Source organism: Drosophila navojoa, chromosome 3 (assembly GCF_054131105.1).
Source record: "Drosophila navojoa isolate 15081-1374.11 chromosome 3, UAZ_NAV_1.0, whole genome shotgun sequence".
Taxonomy (NCBI): domain Eukaryota; kingdom Metazoa; phylum Arthropoda; class Insecta; order Diptera; family Drosophilidae; genus Drosophila; species Drosophila navojoa.
The window spans coordinates 21652187-21678497 of record NC_142891.1 but is presented as its reverse complement, the minus strand read 5'-3'; the positions used below and the strand labels follow the sequence as shown (position 1 = coordinate 21678497).

Below are 26311 nucleotides of genomic sequence, written 5' to 3'. Positions count from 1 at the left end.
CCAGTAACTTGATAGATTCCAGAAATAAAGCATTTCCAACTGAAACGAATAATTGCCATAATTTATGAATTTTCTGCAACATCTGCGTCGAAATAGTCGACATTGAAACAGAATTAGCACAGCCGGCATTTGGTGTGTCCGAAAATAGCTTATAGACATGTTATTAATTGGTTTTTGGACATGTTCTGCGTGTGCTAGCCTGGCCAGACCGGGCCACGCCACTCAATAACATATGCATCCATATATTAGATAAATGATTTGGTGATAATGTTTTGGGAGGCACTGTTCGTGGGATCGTATATTATGAAAGCTGACAAATCACGAAAACCGAAAATCACATATCAAACGAGCTACACAAATACGCACTGTACAGGTAGCTATAGATAAATGGGCTATTTATACGTGGCCGGCGTTGCGCGGCATGGAATATTATTTTATGCAAAGTTTTAGTACATCTAAAAAATGAAGCTGTTTATAGCGAGATTTCGCTTCCTTAAAGTCAAGCCCTCATTTTATATGTTTATCGCCCACTTTTCTACAAAAATGATATATGTATATCTCTATATATAAACGTTCACATATATATGCTAATATTCTCATATATTTATAGAGTTCATGTTTAGTTTATGCGCTGCTTGATTGAAATTTCTCATCTCGCATTCAATTTTGATGGCCTTAATTTTGTTGACAAAAATTGCTGTTGAAATTTATGCGAGGCGCTCATAAAATTTCGGAACGTCTTCCAGGCACGCCTATAACTCAGGCACAAATCAATTAAATTCTTCACTTTTTTCTAATGCTGTTTTTGTGCCAGTTGGCAAAATCCAATTAAAATGAAAGGCACAACAACAAACGCACACACACAGACACACACACACACACCCACATAGAGTGAGAGCCGAGTCAAGAGTGCAAAACTAAAGCAATTTGTTTGGTCTGATTCTCTGGTTTTTGGGGTTTTGTCATTACGGTCAATAATTACCGCAAGCATGTCAACCGAAATTATTGCCCGGATAGATTTTCAAATACATTCACCTCCGATTTGAGAATGGGCGTTTTTGTTAGGCGGCAGCCGAGGCCGGGTGGCCCGATGGCTCAGTGGCTCGCTATGCTGTGGGCCAAGTGTCCGGCCATGTGTTGCAGTCAAACCGCAGGACTCAATCTGTGTAAGGTGGACTTGCTGCTCGCTCTGCCGGAAATAATTACTCAGCTTGGCTTTCTTTGGGTTCGACCCATAAAGCACACACTCACACACATATAGCCACAGTCCCACACACACACACATATAGACATATTGGCCCACTCACTACTCACGCCCAAGCACACACATTTAATTTATATTATTTGTGCTTCCTTTTGTCTGGCATTTGGTTTTAGTTTTGCTCTCTGTCTATCGCTCTCACTCTCTCTCTGTCACTCTCATTCCGTGCTTTGCTCTGCCTCCTGTAGCTGCTCATTTTGTTTACCTGTAATGGCAGGGCAGCTTTATTAGTTGTTGTTGCTGCCGCATGCAGTCGGCTGTCAGTGCGCTGTCTCATTTGTCCGTGCGGTTGCTCTGCTGCTATTCAACCACTAAACTGTGTTTTTGGCTTTTGTTACACATGCCACATTTTTGTGGTTGCCACATCTTCGATTCTCTAGTTCGATTCCTCATAATATTATTTCAGCAGCATCAAAAATTTGCTCTGAGCAGTTTAAAGCAAAATGTTTGATTCGTCAGATTTACAGCTGAGCTCAGGCCAAACAATTGGAATATTTTGCCAATTAGATGTAACTCAACACACCTACACACACACATACACAGCAGCTGAGGCAAGTTCGTTCAAGCACATTAATAAAAAATACATCTTTTGTCGATTTATTGCTCTTTTGGCCACAATTCACCTTTTGCTTGCAGCTCGTGCGTATAAATTATTAATTTCTTTTGCCTAACTAACACGTTTACCACTGAAGCACACACACACACACACACACCCAAACGTGTACACATACTTACCTTGAGTGACCCAGCTGGGCTTGTAACAATTGCTCAAATCCAATTCAATATTGATTGCCGGACAGCAAATGAAAAGGACAAGAAAAATCGAAATGTGGCTCAAACATGGCTACATTCGAAAGGGTTAAAACTAGCGCCAAGTGCATAGAGACAGTAACAGATAAATATATATACATATTAGACATTATTTATACAAGTAGAACAAAAACTATGCGCGTTATCTCTTATAGCTTCATTACCTGCTGAACTGGGGAAATATAACACATTAAATAAATTGAAATATATAAATGAAAACGAAACATACATGTACACATATATATTTATATGTATGATTTCACTCATGTTTCTATAAGCTGTTATACATTCAGCAATTAAACTGTTATATGCATATATTGTTGGGAGATAAAAAGTAAAATATAATATATATCTATTATTATATTAATTAGTTAGCTGAACTATAACACTTTTATTTCTGTTATACTACATTTCAAATTTTATCAACTGTTATACAATTGCAATACATATAATTTATAGTGTCAAATATATAGGCTAATAACAGGACTATGTGCTATGCATAATTAAATATACGTTATTCACATAGTTTCTACATTTGTTATAATCGTCTGCTATGTAATTATGCCCGGAAAGGGAGGCACTGCCATTATATATGTAAAGTAACACACATTTACTACTAAATAGTCGGAGACATTATAATTTGATGGCACTGTTAGAAGCGACCGTTTGACCATATCCAAAGACAAAGACTTAATGTGCGCGCGTGTGTGTGTCTATGCCACTGTGTGTATGTGTGTGTATGTGTTTGTATGTGGAGACTACGTTCCGCCTTATACGGCCGATTGGGCATTCAGGTATATAGAGCTAAAGCTAACCCTTGTCTGTTATGGCCAGCGCGTGAACTGCTGTGCGGTCACACGCCCCCACCCGTCACACCGCCCCGCCCATGCTCCTTTGAGCACTTCAAACTCATCGATACTTTGGATACGACACGACGTGGCCTGGCCATTGGTCTCTTTTTATTTTTTCCGCCTGCCCACAACACAGTAGCCTTCAGCGCGTGTCTGCGTGTGTATGTGTGTGTGTGTGTGAGTGTGGTATATATATAGAGCAACTCCCACATATATCGCGAGCCGTGCATGAGTTTAGTTTATATTTATGAGCATTATAGTACGGATATATCGACGCGCGAGTTACGAGCCGCGCAATTGCAGTGGGAATTCGACTTCGATTTCAGTTCTTGGCCGTGTTTCGGCGTACCGGCTTGTCGTTTCGTCACGCGCTGATAAGAAAATGTGAATGGCCATAAAAAGTGTTTGGACGCACCACAGTGCGAATACTTATGACAGATTGCTATATAGATTCAAGCCGCAAACTAAAAAATAATAATAATAATAATAATAATAATAATAGATACATAGTAAGTGAAGTATTTATGTTGTGTTGTCGCGTCACTGTCGTTGTCGCTGACTCAGCGATAAGCCATAAAACACATTAAACCTGCACCTGCGGGATTTCGAACTTAACCCAGCAGAAAGTGCATTTGGCTTGTGGCAAAAAAAAAAAAAAATGATAAAGACTTGAGAAAATAAACAAATGACGAGCTAACGGTAGCGCAGAAACAGAGAGAGAGAGAGAGAAAGAGGAAGAGAGTGAGAGTGAGATAAAGTAAAGACTATATTGAGAGACCTATTTAGGCAAGCGGACAGAGCTAATATTTACACAAGATAGAGAGAGAGACAGTGAGTGACAGAGAAAGCGAGTGAAAGAGAGAGATAGATTAGAGCACGACGTGCTATCGTAGTTTACCTGCCTGGGCTGACAACAATCAGCGAACAATTACGCGATAAGCGCTCTTATCAGTTGCAGATAACACACACACACATACAGTGGAGCCTGTGTGAGTGTGTGAAAATAATTATGAAATCAAGGGGTACCTTGTAGTTGATTTTTGGGCGGCCTGCTAGTTGCCTTTCGCTGCTCGAACATACAACTCGCGAGTGCATTATCTAATCTCTGATGAGGTGCCCGTCTCTGAGTAACTGTATCGCTCTGTGTTCATAAAGTTTTCGTTTGTGCAGTTAGATATCGACGCGAAGCCAGTGCGTAGCATATGTTAACCGAAACTCAAAGTTCTTTTCAATAGTGCACCTTGAGAACGCATCCAAACTGTTTCAGATACATTTGTATCTATAAGATGCTTGCGTAAGCTACGGAAATCTATATATGTAAGTAGATTCGTAAAAGCTGAATAATTACTCGATACTGTTATACGACAGCTATACTTGTGTGCTACCAACTGTTATAAACACTGAAAAAGTTTCGATTGCCAATTAGTGCACTTTGTATTATACTCACATAATCTATTACACACAGAGTGATACACGCATTTAGACGTTGATGCTTTGCCGTTTTTCGAGGCAGCTGAAAGCTATGATAAAATGTTTTCAATGTTCTGAGATAACAGCTGATTAGCTAGCTAAACTTACTGTTGCAGGTAGATATTCTATTTGCTGTTGGATTTGGATCATATATAAATATATGTATAAACAGTGCGCTGTTACCCAAAAAAATAAAAATAAAACGAAATAAATTGAGCGAAAAGAACCTCAATAAAAACCCACTATACAAACACACAAACCAGACTAGATAAGATAAGAAAAACTCGCTCAACAAGTGAATGAAGCTGACACAAGCCAAAGGCACACAAACACATACACGCAAACATAAACGCCTGTATGTAGCGCAGTGTAGTTACGTGCAGTGCAGTGCCGTGCAGTTGTGCCCATACACCCCATGGATATTGCCTTGCTTCGCCTGCTGACATGTGATTCTTATATAGAGTGCAAGTTGTGAGATGTCAACGGCAGTGTCACTGTCACAAAACAGAGACCCAGAGTATGCCAGAGCGATAGCTAGAGATGGTGACAGAGTGTGTGTGTGTGTGCGTGTGTGTGAGAGGCAGCGACTGGAATTTGGGTCAGGCCTAAGAATCACTTGCCTACATTTGCATACTTTGGGCACACAGTTTGATTATCTCTGCTGCTGCTGTTGCTGTTGTTGTTGTTGTTGCTGCTGCTGCTGCTGCTGCAGGGGCAGATTAGGCCAGGCATGGGAGGCTTACGAACTGTGCAAAATATTGTCACTAAAGTTAATTAAAAAACAGCCAGTGGCACCAAATATTTACAGACACATACACACAGAGACACACATGACAGCTATAGTAGAACATACCCAACCCCTAATAGCTTTAATAAAAATGCCAGTCGCAATATTTAGTACAAGTGAGGGGCAGCTGACTGCAAGGGGGTTGACTCTCTCTCTCTCTGTCTCTCATCGCCCCAGCCTGTCAGTACGCTGCGTGTGCAAACAAAGGCAAATAAATAGAAAAGAGATACTCAATAATCAATAGATAAATAAAATTACAAGGTGACAGCAACAGCAACAGCAGCAGCAGCAGCCACGAGGATGACACAGCTGCCACCGCTGGGCGTCTGCTTGTGGCCTGTTCAAGCTGCAGGAGCACCAACAGCAGCACGTTAACTGCTCATAATGCAGCAGCGCAAACAAATAACAAGTTTACGCATAACACGCCGAATAGCAAATGCTCTTGCTGCTCGACTTTGCTAAAAGAATGTTAGAAAAAGATAAATTCGAGTCAAAGAACGCAAAAAGTTTTATGACTTGACAATAAAATATGTATAAAAAAATATATATATATATATTTTTAAACACAAATACAAAATTATTATACTATATATATTAATTATTTTATTATTATTACATATTTAAATTATAAAATTAAAAATTTTTATTTTCTTTTATTTATAAAATAAATAAAAAATTATTATTTTAAAGTATTCTATTGTCAGGCTATAATCAGAACAGATATTATATATGTCCATGTGCACACAATTACACTGTTTCACGTTACCAAGTTCAGTTAATATTTATTAAATATTCTTACCTCTGCATAAAAGACAACTTTTAATTGATTTTTTTTAATAGTCACTGTTTAATTCTAAAAGTTGCAAGCTCTGTTAGAAAGTTACTTCATCTAATATGCTCTATTGAAAATAAATATACTATATACTTATATATATACACATACATATATAGATAAATATATGTATATATACAAAAGGCATTGGCGTCGCCGTTGTTGTCGACATCGTTTGATGACGCTGGATAAGCGTGTGGCAACGTGGCAGCCCCAATGCCGCTGGCAAACCGAAGCTGCCAGCCCAACAACAACAACAACAACAACAGCATCGACATCGACGTCGAAATCGAGAATCTTTTGTTGGTGGGGTGCAACAAGCGTTTCACGACACGTCGCCAGTTGCCAGCGTCTGGCCAAGTGAAGCGGACGCCAAAAAAAAAGCAATAAAAAAGAGACGAAAATAGAAAAGCGCGAAAATATGCGAGCGTTGCAATTTATTAAAAAATAATAGAAAAATTCAAGACGGAAATTTCGCTAGCTTAAAGGTCCCAAAAAATTTAAGCTCCAGATTTGGGCAGAGTGCGGCGTTGCGCATACGCCATGTGAAAGGCTCTGGAATTTTCAAGGGGCACACAAGCAGAGCATAATAAGGGTAATCTTCAAAAGCCAGAACCGAGCATGTCAGTGTGTGTGCATATGCGTGTGTGTGTGTGTGTGTGTGTGTGTGTGTGTGTGTGTGTGAATGTGTGCATGTGAAGCGCGTTAATTAAGGCGCCCATGCCTGTGGTCAGTCAAGTGCGACAACAAATAATTTGATTTCAATTTAACTAATTAGCTGGGGCCTTCAACATAATGCGAATGGCTGAGCGCATGGTCTGAACGCCAGCGGTAAAATATATATATAAATATATATATGTATATAGTTGTGAGTGTGTGTGTGTTTGTGTTTTGAAGCACTCAAATGCTTATCTGTTTAGCGGCAGCTACAAACATGTTCAGTTTACATGCCACTCCACAACGGACATGTGTGTGTGTGTGTGCTGGCGCTTTATCAAAGCCAAGCACTTCAATGCAGACAGTCAAGTGGCCAGCCACTGCGGTCAGTCTGTCAATATGCGTCCATTGAAATGCGCTTAGCTATGCAGCTGCTGCTCCAGCTGCAAAAGGACGACTCAATCTGGCTGCCATTTCACTAATAAAAATCAAATTATAAAAAACACATTAGTTTTGTTGAACTATGTGGTTGCTCTTCTCGTTTTTTTGCATCAAGTACTTAGCTCAAATTTTAATTAAATTATCTATGACACGCACTTAATGCAAGCATTTTAATATTGCTTTGTAATATGTCAATAAATGGCATTCTTTTTTTGTTTAAGTAAAGGCAATTTATTTCAATTAATTTGCAGTGAAAACATTAAATAAATATACGAAACTTTAAAATAATTTAAAGCAATTGTTATATGAATTTAATTTAATTTTATGGGTCTGAAATACATACAAAAGTATGAAAAATAATATAAATTATAAGGATTATTATTATCATAAATATTATATGATCTTATTTTGAAATAATTTCGTCAATAACTCATTAAATTTGTATATTGAGAAGTTGCTATAGGTCTTTAATCTCAAGTAGATATTCTCATTTCTTATATCATAAATAAAAAGTACATCATATTTTATAGTTTTTCAAATATTTGTTTTATTTAATCCAGGGAATATCATCAGGGTCTATATTAACTGTATGCAATGTGGATTAACAAATAATTAACAAATATTTTTTTCCCCTCTTATGATTTAATTACAGTTGCCGCTAAGCCTTGACCAGAGTCCACGATAGTTGCTAGTGCAAAGTGTTGCTCAAATGAGAACATAAACAAATCAAAATAAACAAATAAAGAGTGTATAAAAAAATTGAGAGAAAGAGAGTGGGAGAGAAGTGAATAAGTTTTTAGTGAGGGATAAAACTGTGATAAACGAAACGCGCAGCGGAGCAATTAAATGCGAGATAATATACAATTTTAATAAAAGTAAAAGCCGCAGCAAATTAAAAGGGGAGCATCGCTAAATAGCAGCAGCAACTGTTGCAGCAGCACTAAAAGTAATTAGCGACAGCAGCAGCAGCAGAGGGAGACCGAACTACAAAGTGTGCGAGAGTGAGAGAGAGAGAGAGAGAATCGGAGAGAGGGAGAGAGCAGTAATAATAAAAAGGTGAAATAAAACAAATGATGTTGCAATCTTTGAAACAACGCACGGACAAACTAAGCGGCATTCCAACAACAACAGCAACAAGCGGCACAGTGGCAACTGCTGCGCTAGCAACAGACACAACTACAGCAGCAACAACAACAACAACATCGACAGAAGCAGCAACAACAACAGCAACAACAATGCTAACAACAGCACCTGTTGCACTTGTCGCTAATGGTATGGCCAATGGCAGCAGTCTCTATAACGGCAGCAACAACATTAACAATTTAAATAGCAATAACAATAACAACTTGCAACAGCAACAACACCAGCAACAGCAGCAGCAACCAGTAAAGTATTTAGAAAATCTAACGCCTGCCACGGGCGCCATTGCGACGGCAACAACTTTTACAGGTGCTGCGAAAAGTTTCCATCCATATTTGCGGCCCAGCAGCAGCATACCAACAGCAACAGCAGCAGCAGCAACAGCAACGACAATGACCAAAACTGCTGGCGGCGTTGGCGTCGGCATGTCGACAACATTGTTCGAAACACTTTTGCAAAACCAAATAAATTCCAATGCAAATGCAGCCGCTGCCGTCCTACCAGCCGCAGCAGCAGCAACACCAACTGCAACAGCAGCAGCAGCAGCAGAGCCAACGCAAGCAGCAGCAGCTGCAACCGCAGCAGCACCAACAGCAACAGCAGCATCAGCGACTGCAACATCGACGCTGCTAAATTCCAGCATTAATTCCAGAACTTCATTAGCCGACCAGAGCGCCAGCGGCACCACAAATTGGTGAGTCACGCCTACCCTGCACCGCCTCCATTCGGTTGCGTTACTTTACTTTTTTTCGCCTAATGACTGCAAATTGCATTCGAATGATTTGTTTGTTTTGGTCTCCTCGCCTGGCTTAACGCGAGCTTTATCTATTTAGTCGGCGAGCTCTTTAAAGTAGGCTATAGGAATTCATATTTAGCGAGCAGTACGAAAGTGCATTAGAGTTTCGTAATGTGCAGCTAAAGTAGGAAATGGCAGAGTTGGACTGTCGGAAGTTAATACAAAAGTATTAGACTTGTACCACATTTAGTAAAGGGTTTGCAATCCCTGATAGATGAGAGATCTAACTTGTTCATTCAACATTGGTATTTCCATTGCATATACAGAAGTTTGGGGTCTCTCGATTGTAGGATCAAGCTGTTAAAAAGTAATTGGTGCATAAACAATAAAAATAAAAATAAAAAATATCTTCAAAAGACTAGCTTTGTAGGGATTTGCTAGCCCCCGCTCTAGACCTAGTAGATGTCCTTAGACGCCACCACCTTCAAGAGCTACTATAGCGGAACTTGCTTTGCAAGCTATAAAATATCTCCTTTAAATATATCCATGATTGTTGAGCCCCATTTTATTAATATCATTCAAAAATTTATTTACGAAATAAAATCTGCCATTACAATTATGTTGCTTATGTTGTTTGCAAGCTGACAGGATACTTATCTGATCTTATCATAACTAAGTAAACTCTTTAGATGTTTGATTGATTTGATAAGGCTATTTTAATTGTTATAAATCAAGCCATTATCTATAAAGTGTTGACTCGGCTGCATTCGGTTTGTACACACTCGGTTCATACACAACTTCTCGAGTGGTTGCCATTAGCACTCATCAAATATTAAGAGCTCTTCTCTTATCCAATTATGTTACGAGCTAAGAATTGCTGCATCTTCGCTCACTCCAGCTCTGGTCCATTTCGTAAAAGGAAACACCAGCGCATCGCGCGCTGCATTCCGAAACTTCAATAATTTAGCTAATTTCTTATCAATTTGCATATTAGCTAGATAGATATAAATTTCAATTTCCTTTCTGCAAAATATCCAAAACCGTCGACGCTATCGAATTTCAAATTGTTATGCCATGGCCCGCTGCATCATTTCCCATTACGACAAGTTCCTTTGCCCGGAAATTATAAGTAGAAGAAAGAAATAGAGGAAACCAGAGGCAGGAGGCAGCCGGGGCAGCAGCTGAAGTCAGCTGTCCATTTGGTTGGCAGGCATTTTTGAGCGGGTGGCCCACAGAGCGCAGCGAATCGAATCGACTCGATTCAATTAAAATAAGTGACAACGTGCCGAGTGAAGAGTCTTTGGTCGCTGCTGACTAACGATAATTGGCATTGCATTAAGTTTATTAATTGGCAAATGGGGGCAGGTCGCAGCGTCATCCCGGCTAATGATCATTGACAGCCGCTGCTAATTAAAACATTACATTATCTGCACCGCCGCCGATGATGATGATGATGATGATGATGCTGATTACGACAATGATGATGTGGTGGTTGATAAGACAACGTGACAAGCTGTAATGCAGATAGAGCATAGCTGCAGCCCCCAGTGGGAAACTGCTATTCCCTATCACTCACTCTCTCTCTCACTCACTCTCATTTCCCTCTCTCTCTCTCTCTCTGTTGGCATTTTACTACAGCGTGTTGCGCTGCCATTAAATAATAAAGCAAGAATATTAAATTTATGTTGGGTCATTTTTATGCGCCTTGCTGCAATCGCCCACTCCTGCCACTTGACTGTTATCCTGCCGCCTCGGCGAGTCTCTCTGTGTCACTAGCGTCCTCTATCTTGCGCCGTGAACTGTTTGTTTTTGTTGTGACAGGCGCGACATAACAAACTGCCATCATAAATTAAGTGCCGCGTCACGGCTTTGTCGGCGCCAGCATTGACGTGGCGTGGGCGTGGCAAAAAGGGCGCTGCATAGATAGGAAAGCAGCAGCAGCAGCAGCAGCAGCACCAGCCGCCGTCGCATTCACTTGAATGGCAACGCATGTGGCAGCAGCCTGCAGCAGAAAACATTTCACTCAAATCGAGCCACAGCAATCCAACACCTGCCCGGCCTAAGCTCAAGCAAATCCCAGTGCGCGCCCACCGCAGGCAATTTTCTCATTAAGCTGCGGCGCATTTAAATGAAACTGAATTAGTAATGCGAAGAAAACCAGCGAGCCGAAGACGCAAGTCGCTGCCAGCAACTACTCAAGCCGGCAACAGTTGCTGCCGTTGCTGGCTGCCCTCGTCGCATCGCAGCTCCCACGAGAGCAGCCATTGCGCGCCGCTGACTCTCTGATGGATTCCCCAGGCGGCAGTGCGACTTTGAAAGCGAAATAATTGCCTGCGGGGCAACAGCGACACCTGTCGCGCACCTGTAGGCCCCCTCCTGCCCCAGCTGCCACCCCTGTTCGCTGAGCGTTCTTATTTAAAGCGCGCGCCCCGAAAAGTAGGCAACAGAAAATTGCGTGCTGGGCGCAGATTTTAATTTATGCCTGCCAGGCCGGGCCAGCTTTGATACCCAGTTGGCTGCGCTGCCGCTGCTGCTTGGCCCGCCCATTGGCCTACTTTGCATTTGACTTGTGGGCAATATTTATCACCTTGACACTAGCCTATTTGGCAGCGACACGCTCCGCCTCTAATAGATTAAGTTCGTTTTGTCATTTGCCGCCCTCGGGCATTGTCGCGCTCAATAAATATAAGAAAGTAGGCGTGCCTGCTGACATCCTTGGAGAGCTTCATTCAGCTCGTAAATTCCGCTGGCAGCAGGTTCATAAATGCTGCGCGCCTGAAAGCAAAATTAAGCTAGATAGCATCTGAATTGGATAATATCCGGAATGGCGAATAGCTTAATTCATTTAGCAGCTGCGGAGGGTTGCCGGAGAGATAGAGAGAGGTTAGGCCCAAGACTTTTAGATTTCCTAAATACACAAAATATCAGAATAACGAATGTTGACCCAAAATATCATTGAGAGCTTTAGTTAGCTTAAGTTGAGATTGATATAATAAAAGAGAAGCCAATGAAAGCAAAAATATATAAAATTTAAAAAATAAATAAATTCTGTTCAATTCATTTTTAATATAAAAAATTTATTAATATGATGGATATATGTATATGAAAAAAAAATAATTTAATGAAAATTAATTTATATAAATTTGTTTTTTTTTTGGTTTTCGTTGGCTTTATTTTTATTACATCAACCTTAACTTAATTATATTTATTTATTACATCAAAAAACTAACTTATTTTATAAATATACCCCTTTCTGTGAATATCCATTGAGAATTATTACCCCTAAATATCCAATCCACTTGGAATTTTCTTCAATAAAACTGAAAACCAATTAGATTTCAAATTTATTGCTTCGACTGCTGGACAACTTGAGCTTATTTGCTAAAGCAGCTTGTTTATGTGTTTGTTGTGGCTAATTGCGTTGTTGCTATTATTGCTGTTGTTGTTGTTGTTGTTGGTATTGTTATTGTGGCCGTTGCTGTTGACATCAAGCAAAAGTCAATTTTGTGTGGCCATCAACAACACCCAATAAAACCCCAAAATATAGAGAGAGCGAAACATACAAAAACTCGAAGTGAAGTAACCAAGTGAAGCCACAAATGGACCATTCAATGGACACACACACACACACATACACATTAAGGCGCGGGTGGTGGTCAGCCACAGAGAAACAAAGTAAAAACGTTTACAACTTTTTAGATTAGATTAGTTTGCTAATAACAATTAGTATTTGTATTTTATGCACTGCGCAGCTTTGCCATCTCTATCTCTCTCTCGTTCTGTCCCTCTTCCTTTCTCTTTGGCTACGCCCACACATATCGAGCTCCCATTCACGCCTCGCCAAGCATTGTTGTCCAGCTTGTTGTTTTTTATTGTCATTAGCAAATGAAGTTAGCAAACACAGAGCAAACGAGTGGGTAGAAGCAAAGCTTTGTTTTAGCCATGTTCAATATGTTGGCCATAAAAGTTCAATGGAATTACCGAGCAAACTTTTTTTGGCCAGCAACTTCTATAGCTATGAATGTGTATGTGTGTGTGTGAAAATTGCCTGATTTATAATGACTATATTTTTGTGGCTTTTGCAGCGACTCGCATGGCGCTGAGACGGAGACGCAGCCGGCGGACTCTCTGCCCGCCATTAAATGCGAGGCAACGGATGCCATGGATACCACAACTGCTGGCGATACGGAGCTGGCCAAGGATCAGCCGGATGCGGACAACATTAAAATGTTTGTGGGGCAGATACCCAAGACATGGGATGAGCTCAAATTGCGACGCCTGTTCGAGCAGTTCGGACGGGTCCACACGCTGAATGTGCTGCGAGATAAGGTCACATCGATTAGCCGAGGTGAGTGCACGCATATAAATGTGCGGATTAATTGGCGAGCGGGGCCCTAGGGGTGGACCTCGCCACATCTCTTCTCCTCTTTCCATCTCTCCCCTATTCCTTCTCCTTCTCTTTCTCTGGCTCCCTCTCAATGATTTTTAACAACGCCCGTAAATTCCGAAGCGCACCCTTTTAAGCCAGGTGCGGGGCCTTACATTAACATCAAGTAATACGATTATGGCGAGCGCACACAACAACATTAGGGCTAACACCTTCCACGCTCCAGACCGGGTGTTGACTCTCAACTTTTTTTCTCTCTCTCTCTCTCTCTCTCTCTCTCTCTCTCTCTCTCTCTCTCTCTCTCTGCCAGCCTCGATGGTAATTGGCCATAATTGCCACACACACACGCACACAGACACACACACGCACGCACACACATCGAGCTGGATTAATTCTATTGGGTATTTGAATAATTTGGGCATTTGCTTGCAAACTTTTATGAAAAGTTGAAATTGTATTATGCATATTTATGGCCAGGCGTGCTGTTGCCTCTCAATGATCGGATATACTTATAGTTGCGACTCCGGCACTTCTCCTTCTGCATCTACTTTTCCTTCTCCCTCTCCATCTTCTTCATATGACCAGATTAGGCTTATGGCAGCATAAGAGTTGTTTGTGGCCAAGCTTAATACACGTTGAGTAAGAGTGAAGGTAGCGTAAGGCGATTACCACCGACGCTGAGTTGTAGAGGCTTGAGGCGTGCAGCAAAGCCATTAATAAATAAACTATCATCGATCGATTTATACAGCTTTCAGGAAATTTCGATAAATAACAAATTGATGGACATTTTAGGTCGAATTCTATATCTAATATGTTGTTTTCCGATTTTGATATGAATATATTAAATATATAAATTTTATTTCTTTATTTATTTATTTAAGTAATTAAGAATGAGACAATCGATTTTAAGACTCTTATAACTTATGGTTTAATTTAAATCTGATGGCCACACGTATTTCGCGTTCTATGTAAGGACTCTTGAATTAAATATGTATTTTGTTTTTACATTACCACAAGCTTTATTTATTGATTAGTGCCAATACATATATATATGGTTTTTTTTTAGAAATTAATCGATAAATATACAACATATAAATATTTATCACTAGTTGTCTTTTAATTTCGAAGTGACAAAATCTTTTCTTAGCATCTCACTTGAATAGCTCGAATTATCATACTCAATATGTTATTGATCATGCTCGATATGTTATCGATATATCGTTAGTCTAGCATACGTGACTGTATTGTATTTTAACTAAGTTAGGTGACATATATACTGTCTATTTTAGCAACTACTAGGCTAGCTATCTGTCCATATACACAAGGAGTATTTTTTGTATCGATTATTGCCCTTTAGTAGAGCTGGTAAAACAGACTATTATTCTCGCTGAGCATTTATAAGTAGTGTCCGTTTACTCATGATAAAGCTCGGGCGTATAAAAGTGTTACGCAGCAGCCACCATACGCCATAAATGTATATACTTACATCTCTATATATACCACCCACGTATTCAATTTGTCCATCATTATCTCTGCATGGCTCGCATGATGCGCTCGTCTCTCGTCCTACAACAAACATTTAACGTACGAAATCTGTTGCATGCCCAAGTTAAATTGTATTTACATAAACAAAAAGTTTGTACCATGCATGATATATACTATATACGTATGTATATCGTGATATCTATAGAGATCTATAGAGAAGTGTGCAATGTTTACAGTCCCGACGAATAAATTACTTTTGACGTCCTTGTATCATATGTTTGTGTAATTGTCTATCGATTTTTGAACTTTGTTATCGACTTGCCTATTTCTTGTATCGATTTGTATCGATTGTTTCGTTCTGTTTCGTTTGCAGGGTGCTGTTTTGTCACCTACTATACGCGCAAGGCGGCTTTGAGGGCCCAGGATGCGCTGCACAACATCAAAACATTGGATGGGGTAAGTACACAAAAGGGAATACCCCCAATCAACAATATTCTATAATTTTACATATGTATATGTAGCTAGCGCTTTGACTTGCTCGTTTTACGTTCTGTATGTGTATGTATGTGTTTCGTATGTATATCTTCTGTATGTAATTTGTCAATGTGCGCGTTATTTCTCTTTCTAATTCTTCTACGTATTTCACTTTCGTCGAATTTGATATATTTTGCTTTCTAAATAATGCAGCTTGAGAAAGTCAACCACTGGCGCTCATCGATCGATCGAATGACATAGTTTACCACAATATACCTAAAATTTCTAATAGCTAGTTATTCGATATGTGCACACACACATACACACACACACACGCGCACAAGAGAGCTACATACGTGGTCGTGGGGGCGTGGCCGTAGCTCTGTTGTTGTGTGGCCAACACAAATGTAATCATCAGTCAATTAGTGGATTCAATTATTGAGGACAATCTCATTGTTAACGTATTAAATGAAGCGTTCACGCACAGGCAAACACTGTAAAGGGACTACCCTTACTCAAAATACATACTCACATATCGGTCTCTAGGTATGTACGACTAGCTAGCCTTTGCAGCCAGCTCGCAGTCAGCTACTTCATTTACATATTCAAATTGTTAATGGAAAATCCAATGGCACTAAAACAAGTGAGCGAGAGAGCAAGAGCAAGGGCGTGAGGTGGGGGAGGGATAGGGGGGGTAGAAAGGATGTGGCAAATGACGCCACATGTGTAATTGTCAAAATAATGATCAATGCCCAGGTATACATGTACATACATATATACGTATGTATGTGTGTATATAGTTATATATACAAGCACTTTGTTTGTATAAGTAAGTGCCCAGCTATGCATGTGTGTGTGAGGGGATGTCTGATCCCTTAATGCATTTGGCAGGCTGCCTGAACAACCACCAAGCCCTCCCAATGTCTGCTGCTCTGCAAGAGCTACTTAATTTACCTGAAATAATCGATAGGTAAACAGACGTTAAAACGTCGGTATTTTCACACACATACACACGGACGAAACACACAACACACACACGCACACAGGCATCTGCATGTTTGTGTGGGCCCAACTTGTCAACGGCTTCAATAAATATTTTGTTTTGAACTGACCAATTCGCTCTATATATAGACCACATACGTACATGTGTATAAGTCTACGCCTGCGTGTGTGTGAGTTAAGTGGCCCTTTTGGTCGGGTTTTTTCTGCTTTCGTCTTTGTTGTGTGGCACGTGTGAAAAGACGCAGTTGTGACGCACTTGGATTGCCCGGAAAAGTGATTACACTGGAAAACTCGACAAATGCGATTTATTTTTTCGTGCAGCCCAAAAGTATGCAATAATTTTTTGTGTTGGCTTTACATGTGCTTGCTCTGTAAAATGTTAGCGAGAGAGACAAACACAGTTGGGAGAGAGAGCTTTAAGAAATGAATGTTAAAATAAATTTAAATTATTTTTAGTGAGCGATTTGATAAATATTTTAATGCTAGCATAATTATAATATAAAAGTAGCTGCAACTTTTTTTTTTATTCTGAGTAATTTTCATATTTTTGTAATTCAATAAAATAAATATATAAATATATGCACATTTAAATAAAAACATATAGTTATTATTCTTCTTTTATAAATTTTTTTAAACTATTTAAATTGATTTTTTTGCAGTATTTCCTCCTTTTCTCTCTTTTATTTTTTTTTTTTGAGAATCAAAAGCAAATATAAACTTTTTTATTACATATTTTTTCTTACATTTATATGGATTCTGTTAGAATTCTTGCAGTGTTCTTTTACCCTTCCGCGTCTTTTGTGTTAACCTAGCTAAAAGTAAAGAGTAACGGTATATTTTGATAGCTAATTGACAATTTGAACGGCAATCACAAATGAAATATCGAAAAACAAATTTAAAAAAATAGATTAGGAACTGCCAAAGAAATGCAAATAAATGAACAGCTCGGTAGCAAATCGTTTTGCTAAGCCAATTGTCATTAGAGTGAAAAGGGTAACAATTTGTGTACACGGGTTCAATACATATCCAGAGCCGAGCCTTACACAAACGGACAGCTAAATTGGGAAGGGGCTCGGCAGAGCGGGAGCTTGCCGCTCCATGGGCTGGGAAAAGAGTAGCAGCCGGAGCGATATCCTGGACAGGCCACTTAACTCATTCAACTGTCAATTTTGAATAATAGAGCAGCAAAATGACGCAACAATGTGAGAGAGTGGAAGGCAATTTGTGGCACTGCCAGCAGCAGCAGTAGCAGCAGCAGCAGCTGAGGCAGTGACATTTTCTCGTAATTTGTGCAAAACCTTTTGACCAGACAGATAGACAGACAGACAGGCAGGCTAGCTAGGCCGGCCAGACATCAAGCACAACTTGTCGAGTTCTTGAGCATTTCATTTCAATTTCAGCTCCAACACAACAGTCACTCATTCAGTCACTCGTCCACTCGTTCAATCAGTCAGTCACTCACTCAGCCAGTCACTCATTCATTCATTCACTTAGCGCTGCTCTTTGTCATCGCACGGTCAAGTTTTTGCTTCCGCGTAGCCCATTAGAAAAAAGGGTATACAGAAGAGTTATGTAAGTGCAAGTGTGTAAGTGTGAAAAGGAAAATCGTATATACCTCTCTGATTTCCTATGCTGCCCAATTTATAAATTCTTGAAATGCTCAATGATCGTGAGATATTATATGAGATTATATGCCTACAATTAAAAAATTGTCCACCATAAAATTCTCTAGTTTATATATTTTGGCAAATCGATAAGTATAGGTTTATACAGCTAGGCAGAAATTGAATATATACGTTATTAAGTTTAAGTAACTTACTTTAAATATATTTTTGAATCTATTTTAATGTCAACAATTGGTTAACTATCGCTTCCTATGCTTTTAATTATTATATTTTTATATTTTTTTAAATTTAAATTATTCCCACTTAAGATATAGGGCATCTTCTATTCAGTCGCACTCTACTTGTTTCCCAATGAATTCTCGCTAAAGTTAAAAAAATGTAGAAGTAAAAGACTATCAATTGACGCGAATTTAATATGATTGCAAGTATTATTATTATCATTCGCCGCTGTTGGCGCCTCTTAACTGAATGAAAAGTTAATTGAAATCAAAGTAATGGCAGCGGGACTTGCCAAGTGCTGCCACTGCCCCTCCCGTTCCGTCTATCCTATCAGGTCCTAGCAGAGAGGACAGCCTAGAGCAGGAGACTGAGACCTAGACTGAGAGCCTTATCGGTTTGCTCAATGAATGTAAAATAAATTAAAAATTGTTAAAGGCTGCGCGTTCAATTGCAGAAGTGCTAATGGCCACGTTAATGAAATGGACTTACACTAGGGCCCCAGACCCAAACCAGAATCCAGCTCCTCCGTACTTTGCCTGTAGGGACATTTGTTGGCCTTTGCACTTGCCTTTTGTGGCAATGTTCTTGTTGCACTTTGTTCGTATCAAAGTAATGAAATCTTCAAAGCATTGCAAGGATGGAAAGGTAACTGAAAAACTTATCAGCAGGATGGCTGTCTCTGTGTATGTGTGTGTGTGAGAGTGTAAAGGGGAACAGAACTCATGTGTCTTCCATAGCACCCGAGTCTGAATTGCAATTCAGCAGCTGTTGGCAACTGTTAGAATGGGAAACCCGAGCAGCGCTCCATGCTCTTTGCTCTGCTAATGCTATGCTGCTCTGACTTAATCATCTCTCTCTTTCTTTTGCCTTTTACAGATGCATCATCCCATTCAAATGAAGCCGGCAGACAGTGAGAACAGAAATGGTAAGTTTTTCCAACAGAGAAATAAAAAGAAAAAACTCCATTTTATTTTTTTTTAAATCCTTTGTCTGGCTGATTGCCGAGAATGTTGGCCAGTTTTTATGGCTCTGTCTTGTGGTCTTAATCGCAGCTTGTATCGGAGACATGCGCCTACCATATGCATGAATAATGGCCCGGGCGGCATATGCTAGCTATGGGCAGGCCTTGCGGCGGCCCACTAAATCGATTAGATTCGATGTCTTTGTCTTTTCTTTGTCTTTGTTTTTCTGTTTCTGCTGCTGTCTCTGGCATTGAAAACTTAAGTTCTTTGAATAAATACAATTTCAACAAGCTCGCAACTGTTAGCCAGGCACGTTCACTCTAACACACACGCACACTAACAGCTGACAGTGTGCGCCCCTTCTTCTGTTGCGTATCAAGGCCTACCACTATTTGTTGACTATGTGGCAACCCTGTTCATCATTGCCAACCAAACGAAGGCATTTTAGAGAGCATTTCCGTTTCCGTTTTCTTGTCTAGCTGGTCTTAATGATTTTAATCGTATATGAAAACTTGTTTCGGGCATTCATTGAGCACATTTTCTGATTATGAAGATCTGCGTTGCCAATTCTCATATTGTCTATAAGATTTTTTTGATATATCTATCCCGCTTTCTGCTTCTTCTTCTCCATTTCATCTACCTCAAATATGTCCCATTTACTTAATTTAAAAATCATTATCTGCTTTTCTCAGATCTTCTTTTTCAGGAAATGTAAATTTGTATGAGATTTTTAATCATATTCATATTTATTATATTTACTCATTCTGTCTTAAGACTGTTCAATTTTTGGCTCTTCTCAACGTCCATTAAGTTGTTCAACGAGCACAAAAAAATAAATAATTTTATTGGTTGTTTTTGTTGTCGTGTGCGTCACGCTGTACGCGTGACAAAAATAAATCACAAACTTAAAAATACGTAACGCACAAATTTTATACTAAATTAAGAGTATACAAGCAGAGGAAAGAGTTCTCTAGTTGGAAGTGCATGGCTAGACATTATCTAAGACGATTTATAATTTTGGGTGCCAAGAAAATTAATGATAACAAGGCGTGGTCATAAAAGAGCTATTAAAAATTGCATACAACAATTGCTTAAACATACAAAGAGAGAATACGCTATGCCCTAACATATTCATTTGGAGTGCAAACAATATATTTTGGTATAAAAGCATATATATAATAAAAATATATATATTATTTGAATAATCTCCAGCAAGCTTCAGCTCCACATTAACCCAATTTTATATTTAGCATTTCTGCATCCCACTCAACTAGCGGACTACCCCTAATGTAGTAGGGCATATTGGCAACAAGAGGAAGAAAGATGCATAAATGCCGCACAATTTCAAATGCCACACAAAATACGCAAATGCAACAAGTGCAAAATTTGCCTTACACTCTCTTACCCTTCAACTGCCCCGCCCCCCTCCCCTCTCCGTCCATCCTGCCCCTTGGATGTTTTGCCAAATGTTTTGGCGACACTTGACAAGATGCCAGAAATTCTAAACACTTTTAGCCGTTTCGTCGGTGCCCTTTTGCTGTTAGCTGCTTTGAATACTTGCTCACTGCTCGAGCATTCTTTTGTCTCGCTCTCGCCTGTCTATCTCTGTCGCTCTGGCCTGGGCTGCCTGACCAATCATGGCAAATTAATTATGTATGCTGTGCAGTGTCTCTGCACTTTTACGCACACTTTTATTTACGCCGCCGTGGCTTTCTAATTAATGAGCATATTAATTTGTGAAGTTTTCAGGCGCTGACAACTTGTGTAGGGTGGACACCCTACAATGCCCTACTCCGGCAGTTCCATGGCGACGTGGCAACTCATGGTGCGGTATCTTCAGATCTGCGATTGAGTTAAATGCATGCTTTCATGCTCGTGCAATTTGCTGCATCTGTAGCTGTGTCTGTATCTGTGTCTGTGTCTGTGTCTGTGCATCTGTTAGATACTTTTGCTGCTGGTCACATTAACACAGTTTTCAATTCAATTACGGCATTCTACGGGCTATACAAAGCGCTTTTCTATGCTGCCGAGACATGGCCTCATCAAGTGCGCCTCAATTGATTTTCGCACATTTGTTGCTCGTTTAGCAGCTGACGTGATCGCCTCTTTAGATACATGCGCTCACTTGTGTATCCAACAGATACATTTACAAACCTAAATAGTCGCAGTTCGTTAGGGCTATGCCCGAGTTGCTAATTGTGAGCAGCGTTTCGTTTAACTCGCCGTTAAATGTGTTAAATATTGTGAAATTCGGTGAATAACAGAAAAACCGTGTCTGAGCTAACAAAAAGTATTGTTTGAAACACTTGAGCTGCAAACACAGTGAAGCCTCTGCTCAGCAACAATTTCTTATACAGGGCTTGGCCGTCTTGTGTGGAGCCTATTTAAAGCGCCGTAAATTTGTTTTGGAAAATGATTTTCATTTATTGAAGAGCATATCACAAGTTGTCCAACCTTCTCATGGGCAATGGCTGTCTTTAGCATCTTCAATGCCTGCATAACTTTTTTTTATATGTGGCACATTCCTCCTTTAGCTACATCTTTATGCACTTAAAATTGCCAGCACTGTGAACTGAGGTTAGATTGGGCGCCAAAGTCGTTTTACTGGCGCTGCAAGCTTTGAATTACAAGCCGTTACTTTACAAGACGCCGCCATTAGCAATACTAAAACAAGACTCACTGTGCAGCGCTTGTGCTAAAGCGAGAGAGACGTCCGTCAATCATCTTGTTTGAACTCTAAAACAAACCACAGCAACAACAACATGAAAACGCTGAGTCAGCCGGCAGCGAGAAGTGCGCGAAACAAACATAAACAAACAAGACAAAACGCAAGCAAAGAGCGTAACTAATTGACTTTGACTAAGCCACAAGTGGCGAAGAGAGCGCGCTCGCCAGCAACAGCTGTGCGCGAAGAGAGAGCGCGCGAGCGAGATAGAGATAGAGGGCGAGAGAGCGGGTGGGCTAGCCGTCAGAGAGCGCAAGCCGGCATAAGCATTGCCAGGCGCCAGGCAGCAAATGAAATTCAAAGTGCAGCGCAATTGACGATCGGCCCAAAGCCAAAAGCCCCCAGCCGCTGCTGCTGCCGCTGCTTTTGCCGCTGCTTTTGCTGTTGCTTTTGCTTTTGCTGTTGCTGTTGCTGTTACACACAGTTGGTTGTTCAGTGTAGACGCAGTCAGTCAGACGGATGGTCGGACGGGTCGGTTGGTCGCATCGATAGCTCCTCACGCGCGCAATTTGTCAAACGTGAGCGTGTATTCCAATAGAATATTTTGTCGCCGCAGTTTGCCGCAGTTCGCCGCAGCCGTCAGTCGATCGATCGCGCACGCTTTTCAATTTGCTGCCCGCAAAGTAAACAATAAAGGAAATTCTTTAAATTAAATAACTGTGCACGCTCAATTGAAGTGAATTGAAACTAAATTTGAAAAGTAATCAAAATCAATTTTATTGGAAATGTCGCGCACTTAACTTTAATTAATCAACAATTATTTTGAAATTGCTCGAAAGTTCAAAAGAAATCTATTTACAAATATCAAGTGTTTACAGCAACAGCACATTGAGTACTATATATGTACATGCATATAAATACATATACATTTAGTTTTATGCTCACTTAAATTCTGTGCACATCTTTTTTGGCTTTTGCCAATTGCCAAAATGTAAACAACGCTCATAAATGCCAACAACACAATATGCAAATTGCCAATACGTATTGACCGAATGCTTTTGAGACAGAGCAAAACAAAAAAACCAAAAAAAAATTAAAGACAAAAAAAAAACACTTTAAAATTAAATAAAAAATTTAATAAATCTGAACAAATGCAGCAGCAGCATCCGCCGCTGCTTGACTCACTCGCTCGAGCCGGCTTCTCAATATCTCGGCTCCTACAGCTGGTTAATTATTATTGTGCCCCCGCCCACCCGCTCGCTGGCTTTGTGGATCGCAACGATCGCAACCAGTTTTTCATTTCAATTTCAATTTCCATTCAATTTCGCTTTTGCTTATATACTTCATATATACAATGTACATATATTTTATAGACATGTATGTATATTAGCCAGCAATTGAGCCGTTATTAACTCAGCTGTTTTCTGTTTTTGTCTTTTTGTTTTGATTCAAGTGAACTGCGCACATTCGCAGTTATTTTATCTCAAGCTGTTGCCCGATATGTATCTCAATCAATATGTGCTTTATCTTTAGCAATGCAACCAAGTAATATTGTATAATATTGTTTGTATAAGAAATATTATGAATGAGATACATTATTGAATAATACATCTATATATGTAGACACATATCGTATATATTTCTGCCTATTCATGGAATATTTTATCTGTATCTTTATTTCAAAGACACTTAATCTCATCACTTTAGCTTTGACTTTGCTGATTATAGTAAAAATCCTACCTATTTTATAGATAGATTTTACATTTCAATGATACTTTATTTATGTATCAATATTCTGCAGCAATGTACTACTTTGACCTGTCTAGCTATATGTATCTGTCTGTCAATATCACAGATACATTATCTATAATTCTGTCTTCATCTCCAATTCTACTAAGCCCACAAGTATCTATCAGCAGCCATAATGATTGATCTTTGTGTATATGTATCTCAAATACTTCAGATACTTTAGCTGTCTCTGCAGCTCTCGCTCCATATGTATCTGTGTCTATGTGTGATTCTAGTTGCGCTTGCGTGGCCCGCATCGAGCCATTGCTAAAAGCATCTGTGGAATGCCACCAAATGGAGAAATTGTTTTTTAACGCTGCATTGCGTGTTGCAAGTGCGTTTTCGCCTTGTTGCAGCTGCAGTTTGTCATGTGGCACAAGACACACACACACACACTCACATGCAGCACGCTTGAGCTGCGCCTATATTGAAATATGCGCATAATTGCCGTGCGTAGCAAAAGCTAATGAAATATCGCTTGAAGACAAAACTGAAACACAAAGCTCTAGAAATTACATTTATTGGAACATGAAGTCTCTTAACTGACAACAAGTTGAGAAAAGTTCACAAGCGTAGAAGTATATAGGAACAATACACATTGAGAAGTTTATTATATATCAACGTTCACCTATAATAATAGAAAACCTTTCAAATAGTTTTTAAATACTTTTTTATCTGCTAGCGTTTCCCGTCTCTTGTGTCGTTAAGTGCCCAAGTTATTGAGTGCTCTTTCCTGCCTAAGCCTAAATCTAAATACTGATAGGAGAATTCTCTTTGAGTAATTAGTCAAATTTTCCCATTTCCGTTTTACTTGCCCAACTTCAACTTCAACTTCAATTGTGAATAATTTGTTATTGCACAAGTTGGCAAAGTAATTTCTTAACCATAATTGCAAACAACTGAATGCCATTCTATTCTATTATATTCTCTGGCATTCACAGCTATGCTATTGACTGAACTATTGTCATTGTTTGAGAATTATGCTGAATGCTATGCTTGAACCACAAGTATTGTCCAAAAGAGTCTTAGAATGGCGCAGACAATGCTGTGAACTGTCGCCCTCCACAAACGAGCATGCTTAACATACATCATTTTCTAAAGGGGGCCGCTGGGGGGAAGGGCTGCGCAGAGTCAAAGACATTGCCACATGATTGTGCAATGCCATTCAACAAGTGCTGCGACTCGGACTGCCGCCGGCTGCTTGCAATGAGAGCCAAAGACTTTGGGGCATTTAATTGAAGAAATCACGCACTTGGAATCCCAAATGCAGAACGCTCATAAATTCTAAAAAACCAACGAGCGGGAGCTAGGCAGAGCCAGAGGCGGTGGCAGAGGTTGGGCTGGGGTGGAGACTGAACAAAGCCAGGCGCACTTGGGGGACACCATAACGATGACTTCTATGGCCTGGACACAAGACACAAATACGGCTAACGGGCTTTGCCTCTACAAAAGACAAAGAGACGAAAGCAAAAAGAATTGGAAAAACCAAAGAAAAAACTGACTGAAAGAAGAAGCAGCAACAACAGCAATACAATTCTCCAGGCAGGCGACAAGTTTTGCATATTAAAATGTGGAGAAAAATGGGAGCTTGAGACAAGCTTGCTAGCATTGCAGCTACCCTGTAAGCAGCTCTTCGTTTGAGGTTGCTAGGATTTTAGTTAAATGGCAAATTGATTAAAACATATATATATATATATACTCTTTTTTTAATTTTTGCTCATTTTTAAATTAATTTTAATTTATGGGTATGTAATAACATAACAGATTTTAAAATAATATTTTTCGGTTTGATTTATGTCAAATTTGAGATCTGACAAGAAATTTGGCACTCAGAAGCGTCGCAGAAAATATATAAAAGTTTTAAAATACTTATATTTGAGATCTGAGATAGAAGTGCCACACTATGATGCATACATTATAGTAATGTAATAAAAAAAAATAATAATAAAAAATAAAAATAAATAATAGATTATATAATAAGAGGAATATTAACTCTTATTGCTGTACAATTTATAAATATTTTGTAAATAAGAGATCAGACACATTTCTAGATTTTTCCCAATTTCCAAATAATAATAATCTATATTGATCAATTTCAATTATTCTAATGAATGCTTTGCAACCAGTATTCCTGGAACTAGATCTGCATAGACAGCTGCTTAAACTATCGACTGTAATATAATGTAAACAAATTGAGGTTTAACGAAATTCGAGCTAAGAACTGTCTGAGTTACCAAGTTCAGAGTCTATCAACTGCGATATACCCCATTTCCTGAAACTCAACATTGAATAACAAATTGTTGTGTATGTTAGCTGCAAGTCGATTGTTGTCGATTGTTGTTGTTGTTATTGCTGTTGTTGCTTTTTATAGCTTCTTTCACTCCAATTGTGGACGTCAGTTGTTGTGATGCACAACAAAAAGCGAATGCGCCTCAATCAGAGAATTTTAATTATTATTTTCAATTATCGAAAATGGTTTTGCGTCTGTTTCAATATGCCGCATATTATTATTATTTATTTTTTTTTTTTGTGTTCCACACCCCCTTCTCGCCAGCACCCCCTCCCTTTCTCAGCCTTTTCAAGTGCTTTGTTGCGGGCGTCTGTTTGCATTTTTATCCCCAGTAGCCCATAGCCCATGTATCTGTATCTGTATCTATATGTGTTTGTGTATCTGCGTCTATCGTTGAGGCGTCCCTGGTAATTAGGGGGCGTTTCAATT

At 39.5% G+C, this 26311-nt stretch overlaps 1 protein-coding gene across 5 annotated transcripts in view; it reads left to right on the top strand.

Annotated features, from left to right (window-relative positions):
- The first annotated feature begins 3970 nt into the window (after positions 1 to 3970).
- bru2 (bruno 2) overlaps positions 3971 to 26311 on the top strand; it is a 61685-nt gene continuing 39344 nt past the window's right edge. For 2 of the 5 annotated variants that reach the window (XM_089257396.1, XM_089257393.1), the window contains exon 1: positions 22284 to 22564. Coding sequence is in view for 2 of the 5 variants with exons in the window: in XM_089257392.1 (XP_089113518.1) it covers positions 8180 to 8943; positions 13071 to 13333; positions 15231 to 15313; positions 19054 to 19102 (1159 nt within the window). In the remaining 3 variants the exon portion in view is untranslated. Of the gene's footprint in view, positions 4240 to 7761; positions 8944 to 13070; positions 13334 to 15230; positions 15314 to 19053; positions 19103 to 22283; positions 22565 to 26311 lie in introns of those variants that run through there. The other 3 variants (XM_089257392.1, XM_089257391.1, XM_089257394.1) reach the window with 3 other exon arrangements.